Source organism: Ctenocephalides felis, unplaced genomic scaffold, assembly GCF_003426905.1.
Source record: "Ctenocephalides felis isolate EL2017-DRISC unplaced genomic scaffold, ASM342690v1 CF-g0.4_SCAFFOLD_01492, whole genome shotgun sequence".
Lineage (NCBI taxonomy): Eukaryota > Metazoa > Arthropoda > Insecta > Siphonaptera > Pulicidae > Ctenocephalides > Ctenocephalides felis.
The window spans coordinates 23,644,187-23,661,030 of NW_020537646.1; the positions used below are offsets into that span (position 1 = coordinate 23,644,187).

The 16,844-nt window shown below is 28.3% G+C and overlaps 5 protein-coding genes across 9 annotated transcripts in view; 4 read left to right on the top strand and 1 right to left on the bottom strand.

Moving 5' to 3' along the window:
• Positions 1-8,971, top strand: part of LOC113371060 (low-density lipoprotein receptor-related protein 6-like) — a 36,773-nt gene extending 27,802 nt beyond the window's left edge. The window contains 20 exon segments of the mRNA XM_026611708.1: positions 810-1,042; positions 1,240-1,430; positions 1,516-1,657; positions 1,739-1,887; positions 2,162-2,389; positions 2,754-2,928; positions 3,075-3,417; positions 3,705-3,911; positions 4,111-4,275; positions 4,352-4,595; positions 4,969-5,154; positions 5,226-5,500; positions 5,665-5,907; positions 6,024-6,175; positions 6,295-6,542; positions 6,704-6,803; positions 6,850-6,890; positions 7,246-7,438; positions 7,620-7,858; positions 7,963-8,971. Of these exon segments, the coding sequence (XP_026467493.1) occupies positions 810-1,042; positions 1,240-1,430; positions 1,516-1,657; positions 1,739-1,887; positions 2,162-2,389; positions 2,754-2,928; positions 3,075-3,417; positions 3,705-3,911; positions 4,111-4,275; positions 4,352-4,595; positions 4,969-5,154; positions 5,226-5,500; positions 5,665-5,907; positions 6,024-6,175; positions 6,295-6,542; positions 6,704-6,803; positions 6,850-6,890; positions 7,246-7,438; positions 7,620-7,858; positions 7,963-8,971 (4,763 nt within the window).
• A 1,037-nt stretch (positions 8,972-10,008) lies between these two features.
• LOC113371061 lies at positions 10,009-11,529 on the top strand. Its single transcript, XM_026611709.1, has 3 exons — positions 10,009-10,319; positions 10,662-10,784; positions 11,512-11,529. The coding sequence occupies exons 1-3, from the start codon at positions 10,086-10,088 to the stop codon at positions 11,527-11,529; spliced, it is 375 nt and encodes a 124-aa protein (XP_026467494.1). The 5' UTR covers positions 10,009-10,085.
• Positions 11,530-11,968: 439 nt separating this feature from the next.
• On the top strand, positions 11,969-13,984 carry LOC113369755 (N(4)-(Beta-N-acetylglucosaminyl)-L-asparaginase-like). The gene is made up of 6 exons (XM_026610317.1): positions 11,969-12,138; positions 12,200-12,356; positions 12,453-12,678; positions 12,880-13,079; positions 13,162-13,269; positions 13,619-13,984. Exons 1-6 carry the CDS (start codon positions 12,009-12,011, stop codon positions 13,854-13,856), a joined length of 1,059 nt encoding a protein of 352 aa, XP_026466102.1. The 5' UTR covers positions 11,969-12,008; the 3' UTR covers positions 13,857-13,984.
• LOC113369756 (probable 39S ribosomal protein L23, mitochondrial) lies at positions 13,924-14,831 on the bottom strand. The gene is made up of 3 exons (XM_026610318.1): positions 14,683-14,831; positions 14,341-14,617; positions 13,924-14,153 (listed from the first exon to the last, which is right to left on the bottom strand). The coding sequence occupies exons 1-3, from the start codon at positions 14,694-14,696 to the stop codon at positions 13,992-13,994; spliced, it is 453 nt and encodes a 150-aa protein (XP_026466103.1). The 5' UTR covers positions 14,697-14,831; the 3' UTR covers positions 13,924-13,991.
• Positions 14,832-14,956: 125 nt separating this feature from the next.
• On the top strand, positions 14,957-16,425 carry LOC113369757 (cytochrome b-c1 complex subunit 8-like). 5 transcript variants are annotated; one of them, XM_026610319.1, is made up of 3 exons: positions 14,957-15,092; positions 15,383-15,542; positions 16,285-16,425. In XM_026610319.1, the coding sequence occupies exons 2-3, from the start codon at positions 15,389-15,391 to the stop codon at positions 16,377-16,379; spliced, it is 249 nt and encodes an 82-aa protein (XP_026466104.1). In that variant the 5' UTR covers positions 14,957-15,092; positions 15,383-15,388; the 3' UTR covers positions 16,380-16,425. The 5 variants fall into 5 exon arrangements, with proteins under 5 accessions (XP_026466104.1, XP_026466108.1, XP_026466105.1 ...); XM_026610323.1 differs by lacking the exon at positions 14,957-15,092 and adding an exon at positions 15,118-15,223; XM_026610320.1 differs by lacking the exon at positions 14,957-15,092 and adding an exon at positions 15,204-15,300.
• The last annotated feature ends 419 nt before the right edge of the window (positions 16,426-16,844 follow it).

Consider the following 16,844-nt stretch of genomic DNA (forward strand, 5'->3'; position numbering starts at 1 on the left):
TGTATATATATATATAGAGTATAGCAGGGCTTAAAGATCTGCGGGTCACCGATATCTCAAAAACCAGCAAAGTTAAGAAGTTTCTAACAAAAATACTTGAAAGCAGAGGTAAAAATATGTGTAACCAGCCATCATCTTGATTCTTTCGCGACATTGCTATTAGGAAATAAATGGCATTGCTTGAAAATCCATATCAAAAGTATTTGCTTTCGTTGTTATTTGTTTTGGTTGCGGGCACTTGACTAGTTATTTAATTGTTTATGTTAATTTTAAGTTAGCTTCAACAGTTTTTTTTCATATAAGCTCTATAAAGGCTCTATAATATTTATATTTATATTTATATACTTGGGTGAGGTAAAAAGAGCCAACTAAAACCGTTATCCTGACAAAGATGTAAAAATAAAAAATGGTAAATTAAGTTAAATAAAAATAATTTTTCAAGATATAAATCAAGTAATCAGAAATTAATTTTTTTGAACAACTACTCTGCTCGAACTGTTACAACTTTTTCAGTATAAGCTCATATATTTCAATAATTTCACGCTTCAATTCAAGAGACATGGTAATTCTTTGGACTCAAAGGAAATCATACTTAATAAATGTACAAAAAGCAAAACACACGAACTCAACATATGTAACAGTACATTTCATTACCTGATTGACTATATGAATGACAATGTTGATAAATTAATGTGAACAATTTTAGCTAGAAGCATTACTGATATTTCTTGTATTTTATTATGTTCATTTTCTCTCTATCTATAAATGCTTTATCAGTCAATAATGAATTTATTTAACAACGTTTTCAGGTCGAGTCACAATACCAGGAGGCCCAGGTCTTTTATACGCAACTCACAACGACGTGCGGCTTTTTAATACTTCCAGAGGATCAGGTTCCCGAGCTAGTTCGATCCTGGTGCGAGATCTTCAGGAAGCGACTGCCATGGACTATCATTATGCCGCTCAGAAGGTTTGCTGGACGGATCATAATTTGGAGATGATATTCTGTATGCACTACAACGGTACTCATTCTGGTCCAAAGGTATATAATAAAATATTTAGAAAGTGTTTTTTTTTCTTTGTTTTTAATTTAATTAATGGAGTTGCGATGGTCTTTATAACGAACCTAATGCAAATTAATCTTTTTTATAAAACTTGCGTGCCTATATTTCACATATTTGTTTGATTCTGTACGTGATCTCCAGAAAGCAGTTGTAAATAAAAACCAATTTTTTGTAGACCAGTGTTATAACGAATGGGCTAATAGCTCCGGATGGACTTGCTATTGATTGGTGGACAGATAAACTCTACTGGACTGATGGCGAAACGAACAAAATAGAAGTTGCTTCAATGAATGGCGAATTGAGAAAAGTTTTGTTCTGGTCCGACATTGATCAGCTCAGAGCTATAGCAGTTGTACCAATGAAAGGGTATATATAATTAAAATATGTTTACTCATATGGCATGTTGGCCTTTATATACGAAAAGATCTCATAATATATTATTTTTTCTCAGAATAATGTTCTGGACTGATTGGGGCGAAACTCCTAAGATTGAACGAGCGGGAATGGACGGTGATCCGGATACCAGGGTTGTTATCGTTTCCGAAAATATATTTTGGCCTAATGGTTTGACAGTAGATCATGAACATGACAAAGTAAATGTTACACTTATATTGTATTAATAATATCATAAACATGGAATGATTGAATAAAAAACAATCTTTTTTATTCTCTAGATTTATTGGTTAGATGGAAAATTGTTATTTATTGAGTCGATGGATTACAATGGAAAGAATCGTGAAACTATTCTTCAAGGATCTCTCACTTACCCTTTTGCTTTATCGTACTATCAGAATAAAATTTATTGGACTGACTGGGAATTGTGGTTAGTATGTTTTAATATTTTAATTTAGTTTGACAAAATTTTCAGCTTTTGTAAATTAATTGTAGTATGTTTAAATCTTTTTAAATTGTAGTATGTTTAAATGAGAAAATGATTTATTTACTTTGATAATGAATCAATTAGTAAATAATCGTTTATTTACAATAATAATCAATAATATAAAATCACACATTTATATTTTAAGAAATATCTAATAATAGTATGACTACTATCTTATTAAAAAAAAATACATTTTGATTAATTTTTATACAAATAGGACTGTCAACGTTTACGATAAATCTACTAATGCTTCTCCTATGGTGCTTATTCATTCTGATGTAGTCCCAATGGATATACAGGTTTGGAATCAACAAAGACAACCTCTTGGAAACAATCCTTGCATGGTGAACAATGGAGGCTGTAGTCACTTGTGTCTCCTTAGTTCAAACTCTTTAGGTTACAAATGTGCTTGCCCGACTGGAGTTAAATTAATTACACCAAATAAGTAAGTAATTATTTTTAATTTAGAAAAGATGTTGTTATATATATTTGATAATTTGATTTGATTAATCATATTATTATTGCATGAGGTTGAATAACAATTAACACAAGTATTGAATATTGTTATGGTTTTAATGTTGTTATTTCAACATTAAAATTTCATTTTTAATGAATTTGCAAAAAATGTATGAAAACCATAATCCATAATGTTTTTTAATTGATATCAATTAATGTATATTTTAAAACTTTTGTTGTTGTTAAAAAATAGGATTTAATCCTTAAAATTATAGAAACATAACATAGTGATATCAAATTATTAAGTATTACTTTCTAATCTAGATGTGCATTCATGAGAGTTATGTTTACAGATGTGCAAATGGCCCAGAGGAATTGTTGTTATTGGTACAAAGAACTGATATTGGAAAAATTAGTTTAGATTTACCAGATTATACAAATTTTATTTTGCCACTAAGTGGTATCAAACATGCCATAGCTGTTGATTTTGACCCTGTTGAAAATTACATTTACTGGACAGACGATGAGGTATCAAATTAATTTTAATAAAACTTAGTTTTTCTATTTCCTATCTTGTATATAGTATATTATGGTAATATAAATTTTGCTAATTATTTTTGATAATATTTTATTTTTAATATTTTCTCATACTTCCATGTTTTATAATTTGTTAGGTTCATGCAATTCGACGGGCTCGATTGGATGGAACAGGACAAGAAGATATAATTACAAACGAAGTAAAACATCCAGATGGCGTGGCTGTTGACTGGCTTGCCAGAAACCTATACTGGACTGATACTGGTACGGACAGAATCGAAGTGTCTAAACTAAATGGCATGTCGAGGAGAGTTTTAATAAATGAGGGATTGGTTGAACCAAGAGCGATAGCCTTGGCTCCACAACTTGGTTGGATGTTCTGGTCTGATTGGAATGATGATAAACCAAAAATAGAGAGGGCTGCTCTTGATGGTACTGAACGATTAGTTCTAATAGATGTTAATCTGGGATGGCCTAATGGTAAGCAAATAAGCAAATTTAATAAGCAAATATTATAATATGTATTTTGTTATATTACTCATGTTTGTTTAATTTAGCATTGAAGATAATATCAGAATATTTAATTACTTCAGGCGTTGACGATATTTAAATTATTTAAAAGACTTAATTTCTTCAACACAACTTGATAAACATATTTTTTGATACATTAATTTATATTTTGTTTCTGTTTGTTTGCATTTTTATCATGCTGATTAATTTTCCAAACTACACATTTTTACTCGACAAACAAATGATCTTTTTTTCAGGAATAGCATTAGACATTGACAATCAAATGATCTATTGGTGTGATGCGAAAAAAGATAGAATAGAAATGGCTAAAATAGATGGAACAGAACGCCACACACTTTTAAGTGATTCTTTACCTCATGGATTTGGCCTTACATTGCTTGGAGATTACTTATACTGGACTGATTGGCACAGACGCAGTATAGATAGAGTGCATAAACTCAGTGGTGAGTTCATAAAACTAGATCATATTTCTTATATATATTGAAATTACTAATAATATTTATTTAATTTGATTAGTCCTAGTCCTACATGCCAGGATATATTAGTCACTTACATATTTAGTTAATTTTTTTTGTAAAAAAATTATAATCCTTTAGAAGCTAACAATTGTAATTTGATTGACTTATATTTCTTGTTTTGCAGGTAGTGAAAGGCAAGTCATTATCGATCAAGTTCCAAACTTGATGGGACTTAAAGCTGTTAGAATAAATGAAGTTCATGGAAGTAATCCTTGTTCAAAAAATAATGGGGGCTGTTCACATTTGTGCCTTAATCGACCAAAAAATTACATTTGTGCTTGTCAAATAGGTAAATTATATTTTGCACATCACCGATTGGTTTGTTCCCAATTTGGTTGTTTTTTAACTGTGATTATTTTTTTCAGGATATGAATTATCTAAAGATAAGAAGACTTGTGTTGAGCCACCAGCATTTCTATTAGTATCTAGGTTAGAAAGTATTGAACGATTGAGTATAGAAAATTCTAATGTTGAAGTTATTGTTACAAAAAAAGATGTGAAAGAAGCAATGTCCTTAGATTACAATATTGCCGATTCCAGAATTTATTGGGCAGACAAAAAAATAGGGGCAATATCAAGATCATTTTTAAATGGATCTGATGTTCAAAGGTTGAGTTGAAAACATAGATCAAATTTTATAATTAATTTTGATATATACATATTTTTGCAATAAAATGAATTATTTTACTTGAATTCAAACCAATTGATTTTATTAAAAATCTAAATTAAAATCTAAAGCGCAATTGTTATATAATTCTGCATGCTTATAAAATATTAAGGAAATAAATGTAAATATTATTAACTAAACTAAATCATAATCAGCTACGATTATGCTTACTATTAATAGCATTATAAATTATTTAATTTTTTTTAATAGCATACTTAATTATCTTTAATTGATGATTATTGTTCTTATTCAATTTTTTATTGATATTAATAATAAATATTGATTATTATGCTTAACATGTTTTTAATATTTCAGAGTTGTGGAACTTGGTCTATTGTCACCGGAAAGTGTAGCGATAGATTGGATGGCTTTAAATTTATATTGGTGTGATACTGGATCTCATAGAATAGAAGTTTCTCGTCTGGATGGCTCTAATCGTAGAGTTTTAGTATGGAAAAATATTAAAGAACCAAGAAATATAGTTTTAGAGCCAAATAGAGGGTGATTAAAAATATATCATATTTATATAAGACAAATAATTTATTTTTATTAATAATATCTTGTTGTTTTAGATACATGTATTGGTCAGAATGGTCAACTAGTGCCATTAATCAAGCAGGAATGGATGGTTCACAACTAGCTGTAATAGCTACAGCTGAAAGAAGTTCTGGATTAACACTAGACCCCAGAACCAGAAAATTATACTGGGCAACACAAGTTCCTCCAATATAGAATCATTTGAAATAAAACACTAAGAAAAGAAGAGTTTTAGTCAATAATGATTTGCAATATCCGTATGCTCTCACACACTATGATAGTAACCTATTTTGGAGTGATAGCAATACAGGTAATAAAATTTTATTGATTTAATATAATAATGAAAAATGATATTCATTACATATTAACTAGCTTTTAAATGTGATTTTTAAAAGCTATCATTTTGTATGCGTATATCATAATAATTTGAATAATTTTATTAATCATAAATCTTAATTTTTTTTTGAATTGTAGGCAATATTGAAAGTGTTAATAAAACCAACTTCTTAATGAGAAAACGTCTTCATCAGCATATAGAGCATGTCACTAGTATGAAGGCGTATTATAAATCGGGACAAATGGGAAGTAATATATGTAAAAAAGGCAATAATCAATGTTCTCACCTTTGTCTAGTGTCGCCTGATTCTAAGGATATAAAATATAAATGTGCTTGCTCAACACATTATGTTCTAGACAAAGATAATGCAACTTGTGTCGGTTAGTATCCGTGCTATAAGATTTTTAAATCTTATAAATTAAATTATATATAAATTTTGTATATAAGTTATTAATTTTAAGTCTATATAAAGTATATAATTCAATATCTATTTCAGCTCCAACATCATTTCTTATATTTAGTCAGAAAAATTCATTTGGCAGATTGATGCCAGAAAGCACTGATTGTCCTGATTCAGTTCTGCCAATTTCCGGTTTAAAAAATGTATGGGCTGTTGAATATGATTCTGCAACTGATCATATATACTGGGTAATATAAAATATTTATAAAACTACTGAAAATAGTATAATAATTGTTAATTACAAGTTAAAATTTTGAAAAAAAATTTAATTATAGTATTACAAATTAGTGTAATATTACCACTTTAGGTTGATGGTCGAACACAAAGTATTAGAAGATCCTTTGTTAATGGCACTGGAAACAGTTTAGTTGTTGGCGGAATTTTACATCCTTTTGACTTTCACTAGATCCATTAGGCAGATACTATTTGGTCATGTGCAGGGACAGATGCTATCAATGTCACAAAATCTAGACACTTTGACTTCTATTGGTATTGTCGTTAAAACGAAAAGGACCAGGAAAGACCTAGGAGTTTGGCTATACACTCAATCAAAAGGTCTCAATATATTGAATGTTTATGTAGATGTGTATATATATATATATATATATATATATTGAAGAATTTCATAAAATTGAATTATTATTCTGCAATCATACTAATGAAGTCAGAGTCATTTATAGTTAAAACAAAAAAAAACAATCATTTTTGTTTTTCAGATTGCTCTTCTGGACAGACGTTGGTGTTCAGGCTGGAGTAATGCGTGCTCGCATGGATGGTTCTAGCAGAATAGCATTAGCATCAGATCTTCGAGCTCTAGTTGCCTTAGCTGTTGATTTGAACTAAACTTGGTATTTGGGCACATTCGACCCAAATTGATGTTTCAGATTTAGATGGAAAAAATAGGTAATTGTAAATATTTATTATGAATTCAATTTACAAGGCATCATTATGGTTTATTCATTTTCAAATTTTATTCTAACTAACCATTTTTCAATCATCATATTTCCAATGAATTTAGAACTTTTAGAATAAAGTTTCAAAATTGCTAAAGCTTGGCTTGCAAGATCTCTATCAGTATCAATGCCATTGGTTTCAGCCAGATGATGATTTCAAATAGATTTTATACTTTAATCAACACATACACATATGCACACACAATTATGATATTTAATAAGTATATATGCACAAGTGTTCATACATGTGTATATATATATATATATATATATATATATATATATATATATACCTATGTCTATAGAAAAGTGCTGGTAGCAACTCAGTTGATCCAGATTTCAACAATGGCCAGTTTGGATGGGTTTCTGTACTGTCTTGATAGAGAACAACAAGAAGTTAAAAGAATTGATGTTAAAAAAGGTGTTGAGTGGCCAGCTTTGCTTCAAGGAATGTCCCATTTAACTGATTTAGTATCTGTTTATCCTATTCTTACAAAGGTAATTTATATTCTATTCTTCTTCAAAAATCTTTTTTACCAATATATATTTATATTTGTGAAAATACAATATATATTCATAGACCATAAATAGCCTATAGGCAAATGAACTATCAGTAGAAGAGACATACATATATAATGGATGAGTCAGCAAAAGAGTGAGTTGTATTTTATTTCAATAGGCAATGGAAAATCATACATGCAGTAAATCAAATCAAATGGGACACTGTTCTCATATATGCGTGTGGTCTGAAGAATCAGAGAACAATGATGTATGTGGCTGTCCAGCTGGATTAGTATTACATGAAGATAGAAGGTCCTGTGGTCAACGACCAGCTTGTGAACCTACTCAGTTTACATGTCCTAATATGAATACACCATTAAGTAGCAGTAATAAAGAATGCATACCATTGTCGTGGAGGTATGTTTATGAATATTCTTATTAAACGTTAAGACAAAATGATCTCATTTTGTTAATTAGACATTAAGCTGCAAATTATTTACATACATGTTTTGTGATTTCAGATGCGATGGCCATGCAGATTGTCCACAAGGAACTGATGAAATAGATTGTCCAACATGTCATTCTGATCAATTTCGCTGCAAGTCTGGCCAATGTATAGATAAGAATTGGGTATGTGATGGCACTACTCAATGCCCTGATGCATATGATGAAGCTAGATGTTGCAGCAATCCTGATGACTACCAATGCCCTTCAAATGGTGTCTGTATTTCTTCAAATTTTCTTTGCGATGGTTGGGCTCATTGTCCGGATGAAGCTGATGAATCAGATGCAATTTGTATACAAGAAAGCAATCGAAGAACAGAAACTGTATCATCAGACTCTGATAAATATTCGTATATTATTGGTGTGTTGGTAGTTGTACCAGTTTTAGTCATATTTGCCTTAATTATGTATTACTTCAGAAGACATATGTCCAAAAATAATATTACAAGAATTGATGATCAATCTGAAGATCCTTTATCTCCTAGACAAACAGTTCCTGATATTTGCTTAAGTACTGAACAACATAAATTAGGTAAAATATCAGGGCATGATGTACGAATGTCTACATTAAACTGCAATACAAGCAGTTCAAATAGTTATGATAGAAAACATATAACAGGGGCATCTAGCTCAGCAACAAATGGATCAAGTCTTACTTGTTATCCCAGAGAGACATTAAATCCTCCTCCCAGTCCTGCGACTACAGCAAGTTCGACAAGATATAGTAGTGCAACCGCATCAAGATATCGGCCTTACAGACACTATCGATCTATCAATCAACCCCCTCCACCTACACCTTGTTCCACAGATGTATGTGACGAATCTGATTCTAATTATCCATCAAGGTATCACTATGAAAGTGAACCATTTCCTCCTCCGCCTACTCCCAGATCTTATTATCATAGCGATGCAGGTATTTTACCAGAAAGTTGCCCACCTTCTCCAAGTAGTCGTTCTTCAACATATTTTTCTCCATTACCACCGCCTCCCTCACCAGTACCTTCGCCATGCAGAGGATATGATTAGTTTTAATATTTATTGTTGAATTTACATATTGATCTATGTATATATATATATATATATATATATATATATATATATATATATATATATATATATATATATATGTGTGATACTGTTAACAAGTGGTGGATAATGACCCATGGGCTCTTTTATACGGCTTGATATCAAATAACATTTATCAACCACATCTGCTTGAAAGTAGTCATGTTGGCATGTTGGCATGTTGGCATGTTGGCATGACATTGTATCACATGTAACAATTAGTTTCCGAATACATAAAACTCATATTACAGGTATATTTAACAAGTACATTGTAGGTAAAAATTTGCTCAAAAATTACTGAGAAATCTTTGTGCTTTCAAAGGCTTTAAATATAAAAAACTGAAACCAAAAGGTGCCTAAATTAGTTGTACATATTATATATGTGTTGTGTTCATTATTAACTATTTTCTTGTTGAAAGATTGAGAATAACTAAATTTTTATATTGTTAACAATATAATTTTTTTTAATTTAATAATTATTAAATTAAAATTAAATGATCTTATTTGGATGATATGCTTAAAATCAGCATGGATTATATTATTATTCTGTAGTTTTTATGCCTTCTATATGTATATATCTGTTTAATTTTAATTTATGTAAGTATAGACTGAACTATTATAATTGTATTATAATGTACTGATTGTGAATATAGTTTTAAGATTATATATTAGTTACAATGTATAAGTTAATATCAATGTAGCTAATCCTTGTTATAAATTATGAAAGATTGAATAAATTTATTTATTTATATATATAAATTAAAGCTATATTATTATAACATTATATTATTTTTACAATGCATATATTATAGAATAATTTAAAGAAAATAATATGTGATTCACATAAATAGCAAAAAAATTTGATTTACCGCCATTTATCATTATTAAGTTGCAACTTTCTTTGTTTTCTTAAAACAAAAGTATTTTTAATTTATTTTGTTGGTAGATGTTCTATCGTATTTGGTGCTTCACCTTCACTTATCCGATTTATCCGTTGTTATTGTTACGCACGACGTAAACGTATTTCTGTTTTAAAGGAAGAAATTCTGATTTAACATTAATAATATTTGAAAGAATGGAAAGAGTTCAAGTTCGTCCAGTTGACGAAATTGTTGAGGAGAATTATGTGACTTGTCCTAGCGAATTCCGCCCGATTGGACGTGGTTGTGATTATACGAATAATTTAGCCAAGATAAATAACAAACTTAATTGCATTTGTTATCGTAATAAATCGAGATTTGTCTTGTGCAGAAATTGTGGACATATTATGAATGGACGAAAGAGACTAACTTGCCCTGATCATCCACGAGTGAGTATGGAAGAAATGTCTAATCACATTTTCTCTAATCAAACAATTTTAAAGGATTACCTTCGTTTAATAAATTAAAACTGAAAATATATTTTCTGGAGTAGGTACTATACTATCTACGAATGAAAAGTTGTCATATGTTGTTCGTATAATTAGCTTTGATTCAATAATACTTATTGGAGTTTATAAAAAAATAAAAATATTTATGATTTAGTTTTATATATATATAACGATATATAGGAAACAATAAATAGTTTATAATTTAGTATATTATATTATATATATATATATATATATATATATATATATATATTAAGTATAATTTTGATTAATCGTCTTTAGATTGCTTTTCTCATGGATCATCAGATCTGCTTAAGATGCAAAGTGGGTGAATTTATGTTGAAAGAAATTGATGGCAGTCGACAAGTGTTTGTTGCCCCAGCATCAAAAATTGAGAAGAAGACTGCACTCACTTTTGAAATTAATAATAATAAAATATAATTTTAAATTAAAGTAAAAATGCCATCAAATTTTCCGACTGGCAAGTAATACCAAAGTTTCATTATATTTTCAGAGTTTATAAAAGTATTTAACATTTGAAACATATACAGAGCATCACAAATATGATGCTCAATGTTATAATTATAGTTACTTGATGTTAATTTAAGTTTATCAAACATTTATGTGTACGATATGTAATGTAAAGTATTAATTTGAATTTATTTAATGTTTACTCAATTTAAATTGAAATTTCATATATATATATATATATATATATATATATATATGTATATTCAACTTTATATATTATTGAAATTTCAATTCAAATTAAGTTATTTATTAAAGTTAACTTTTCTCCGATCTTAAATTTTCTTCACTTTTGTACAAAACGTGTATACACGTGTATCTTCATGATTTTAATGTAATAATTAATACATTTCTTTTATTAAAGCCATATTTATTTTCTTTTATTTTGTTTAACAATACACATTTAAGTTCTTATTACTTTAATTAATATGGATCATTTTTCAAACTATACTTTTTTATATTATTGATACAAAAACATGTAGTAACAAACAAAGCATTTTAGCTTTTTTCTTATATAATGTTTGAGTTCTAAAATTATAATATTTAAATTAACATTAAATATAGGTGATAATCAATTAAAATTAAAATTTATTTTATTTTATAGGTGATAATATTGAGGTGAAGTAGAATTGCGCGAAGTGCGTGCCTATTCGAATTAACGATCTTTAGCATCGGTTGATAATATTAAATTAAGTTTTATCATAAAGATTTTATTGATAAAATTTTTGTTTATTTATTCGTATTTTTAAAATAAGAAATTAAACAATATATTAATGCTGTTACTTAAGTACAAAGTAAGAGTCATATAAAGCAAGGTTATGTAGAATCAAAGTATATAAATATAATTGTTGACAAATACAATTAAATACTTTCTTTCCTATTTTACCTAAATTTAAAATCTGCCAAATAATAAATAACGCTTTTAACAAGAATTATCGAAAAATCATACAGTGATTCTCTTCTTATCAGAATGTGCAAAGTCTATGTTAATTATAAAAGCCCTATTGTATCTTCTATCTGAGCTTAGTCTCATCCTACATTTATCTTCTAATACATGATTTTATTAAACCTTCAATTCAGAGTGGATAAAATACTTGAAAAATGTGTATATCAATTTCATGTATCTTCATAATTTTAATTGTTGGTTCTTATTCTGTCTATGGTGATCAGAAATATACCAACAAACCTCTAGTTATCACAACTTGGAAATTTACAAATGCTACAGCAAAAGGTATGACGAAATTGATTACATATGGTTTAGTAACAATATATTTAATTGCAATTTTCATTAGCCTGGAGCACAGTATATGAAAAACAACTAACAGCCATCGATGCAGTTGAAAGTGGATGCAGTGTTTGTGAATTGCAACAATGCGATGGGACTGTAGGTTTTGGTGGAAGTCCTGATGAGAACGGTGAAACCACACTTGATGCTCTAATAATGGATGGGTAATTTTATTGCGAATAATGTCACTTACTAAGAAGTTAATTAATGAAACTCAAAGCAATGAATGAATTAATATGTGTATTTCTCACATTTTTTAGTAAAACTCTTAATATGGGAGCAGTAGCTGGTTTACGTAGAATAAAGAATGCAATATCTGTGGCAAGGCATGTCCTACATAATACAGAGCATTCAATGATTGTTGGAGACCTAGCAACTCAGTTTGCATTAGAAGCAGGATTTGTTGAAGAATCTTTATCAACTACTGAATCTCATGATATGTGGACCTCTTGGAAGCAAATGCATTGCCAACCAAACTTTAGAACTGTGAGATTATTTTATTTTTATAATATGCACAAATAATATAGCTGTGAAAATATTCACAGACGTAGTATATTGTGAAAATACTACAGTTAAAATATTTCAAATTTATTTATATCTTTACAAGTTTTAATCAATTGATTTTGCAATTTTCTAAATATTTTTGTGTGTAATTATATAAGTTTTACCCCTATATATTATTTGTAGAATGTTGTACCTGATCCTAGCCAATTTTGTGGCCCTTATAAACCCAAAAGTCATTCAGAAAACGATTATAGTGATGATATTAGAAGTGAAAAAAATTTTGGTATTCACAATCATGATACAATAGGAATGGTAGTTTTGGATACCGATGGCCATATGGCTGCAGGAACATCAACCAATGGGGCTAAACATAAAATTCCTGGGTAAATATGCAATCAAATATATATATGATTTAAGTTAAGGATAAGTTGTAATTAATTAACTAAATATGTTATAAAATTGTAGAAGAGTGGGTGATTCTCCAATACCCGGAGCAGGAGCTTATGTGGATGAAGAAATAGGGGGAGCAGCTGCTACTGGAGATGGTGATGTAATGATGCGATTTCTTCCTAGGTAATAATTCTACTTTCTTTTATCATGTCAGTTGTTTCACATTAAAGTATATATATATATATATATATATATATATATATATATATATATATTCTTGGAATGTTAATTTGAAGCCAATCGTCGAATTAAAAGAACAATAAATAATGATCAATTTATTTATATATTTCATGTATCATTATTCAGCAAAGTTTTTTATTTAATAAACAGTATGTAAAAGAATTTTTACAAATTTTGAAAAAATTAAATTAAAAATTGTTTTTAAACATTGTAAAAATATATATGACATTCATTTTATTTATTATACTATAGTATAATTACTATAGTAATACTATTGATTTTTTTTTCATAGCTTAATAGCAGTGGAAAGTATGCGCAATGGTGAAACTCCATCAAGATCTGGACAAATTGCTATGCAACGAATTTCATATCGTTATCCTGACTTTGTTGGTGGCATTGTAGTTGTTGACAAATTTGGTAATTTCGGAGCAGCCTGTCACAATGTTGAAGGCGGTTTTCCATTCACAGTAGCACGTAAAAGCTCAAATATTTTTAAACCAGAAATTCATTATGTAAATTGTAGTAATTAAACCAAAACAAATTTCTTTATTAATTTTATTTGCACATATATTTTATTATTAATACAGCAAACTTTTATGTAAGTAGCATTCTCAATCATTCTAATTTTTTATTTCTACCATTCCTTGCTTGTTTTTACATTGATACTAAAACGAAAACCATCCTGGTGTACCGGGTGAATTTTTATTTCTTTCAAGGTAATTTTTATAAAGTTTCTTTGATTCATTCATACTTTTCATATCTTCTTGATACTGACTCTCTTCATCTTTTTTGAAAATATTAGGAAATTCAAATACTTCTTCTTTAGGCTACAAAAATATAAGAATTATAACATAAAAAAGCATTAATTTACATTTCAATTATTAAATTTAAAAGTAGCAAACAAAATTCTTTTCTTTTCTATTAAAGAAGTTATTTTTAAATATATATAAATAAATCTATATCAAAATGTTTGAGTATTTCTGATAGAATGAAATTGATGTTAATATTTCTTACCAATGTAACATAAGCTAATTTAGTATCTTCTTCTTTTACAATATATCCTTTCAAATCTCGTTTAGTTTTACCTAATTGAATTCTTGTTCTCACATCTATGATTGGAACATTGTATATTTTTTCTAAATAGTTTTTTATATCGTATTTTGTCATTTGCATGGAACAGGCGAATTGCACAACATTTGGTGGTTGTTCATGAACAGGTCTTATTAATTTCAACCAGAAGTTTGGTAAGAATACTCTCAGCTGTGGATTGCCTCTTTGATAAAGAGGGTACCTATATATAAAAGTGTTAAAATTATTGCTATAATTAAAATGGCATGAAAATGTTATTACAACTACCATCGTGTAGACATGCTGACAGGAGACTAATTAATTGGATACTATATTAGTTATTCTTTATTGAAAGCTATTTAAAACATTTAAATTATTTCTGCCACAAGATCAGAGATTATTATATATATTTTTTAGTAAAGCAATAAGGTTATATAGCCTAGACAATATAATAAATTATATAGGTACTAAACTGTCAACTTGCTTTCAAGTTTAGAACCACCTTGAAGTTTGTAGTATTTTACAGAAAGTCACAGACATGTCACAGAAATTTGTTGCCGATTCTGATTAATCTAAATCTAATCAAAGACGCGGCAGGCGAACTTGTAAAATTAATCCCGAAAGTAATAAAAAACGAAAATCTTTGCCAGGAACAAAATACTATTCAATTATTTTGGATTAAAAATAAAATACAATCTGTAAGTAAACTTTTTTACTTTTTGCGATTTGATGATTCAAAGGTAACTTCATTCTCGTCTTTAACTTGACGTCTTTCTCCAACCAACCTCGAAACTTTTATTCTTATTTGACTGTAAATTAACAAAAACAAGTGAGTTTCCACAATATTTAGAATAATAAGTAATTATATTACTCTTGTCATAAGTATCCGTCTCTGAGGTGTTTGTAGTAAATAGTTTACATTGTATTCAATTTCGGTAATTGTTCAAGCAATTATGTAATTCAATACATATCAATCAATACTTTTTAGGCAAGTATGGGTAAACATTTTGGAGAACTTTACAAAATCCGAGGATTGGTTTCATACACGCTATCCCCATTTGAACAAAAGGCATTTGCAGGACTAATTTCCAAAGGCTTACCAAATACCTTGAGGCGAATTCGCGAAAGCGCCTTCATAATCTTACCCCGTAAGTTATTGTTGCTGCTAATATTGAACAGCGACTAAATTTAGATATGCTTATAATTTTGATAATTATATGTTGACAGAATTAATTATATGATTATATTATATTGATATGTAGTAAGTCCTGGATTTTTTCAATATATTGATTGTTTCTTTTCCGAACAGTAAATAAAAAACAATTTGTTTTTTGAAGATGTTTAATATGACGTTTCGGAACTAGGTACGTTCCATCATCAGGTTTATTCTGTCAAATACAATGTTTTTTAATGTTAATCAATATTTTTAAAAAACATTGTATGTGACAGAATAAACCTGATGATGGAACGTACCTAGTTCCGAAACGTCGTATTAAACATCTTCAAAAAACAAATTGTTTTTTATTATTGGATTTACTGTTCGGAAAAGAAACAATCAATATATATATATATATATATATATATATATATATATATATATATATATGTCTGCATATTTTTAACAATAAATATGTTTTTACCGAGGAAATAATATTCTAAATTATAAGTTTCTTTTTTCATCTCTTCAACGAATGAGTTCTTGATAGACCACAATATTTGGATTAATAATGCTTTAATTTCTGATTGCTAAGCCATTTTATTTATTTATCAAATCTATAAATACATATATCAAAATGTATATAACATATACTTGAATAACATGAAATGAATATAATTTATACTTTATTAACAATTGATATTTATTTCTATATAAAATATTTTATATTTCAGCAACTATAATAGCATATTTGGTTTATGATACTGTTGAAAAGAAGTATGCTCAATTGCAGAGGAAAAATCCAGCTGATTATGAAAATGATGTTTAAATTTGATAATATGTTATTGTAGATTATATTGAATAAATTATTTGTGTAGTACACTAATGATGTTTTTTTAATTTGATGTTATTTCTAGCAGCATGCAATCATACATATAAAAGATAGTTGCCAAATACAGAAGGTCAGAAATATAGTTAAATATGTAGACTTTTTTTTCAGATTAGCTTCTAAAAACACAGTTTCAATTGATAAATTAGATGCTTTAGACAAACATACCTATATCTTAGTTCTGAAGCAGGTAATAATTATTAATTAATAACAATTAATACAAAATACAATAATTTGTTTCCCAAGAATTTAAATGTGAATGAACAGAGGATACTCTATTAAAATTTCAAAAATCCCGCGTTTCAGTTTTGTCAAATTCCATTACTGATGTCGCTGCCTGCTTAGTTATGTCATCAGGTAACCTAACAAATTTCTGGAATTTTCGTATATATTTGAGCAAGTTCA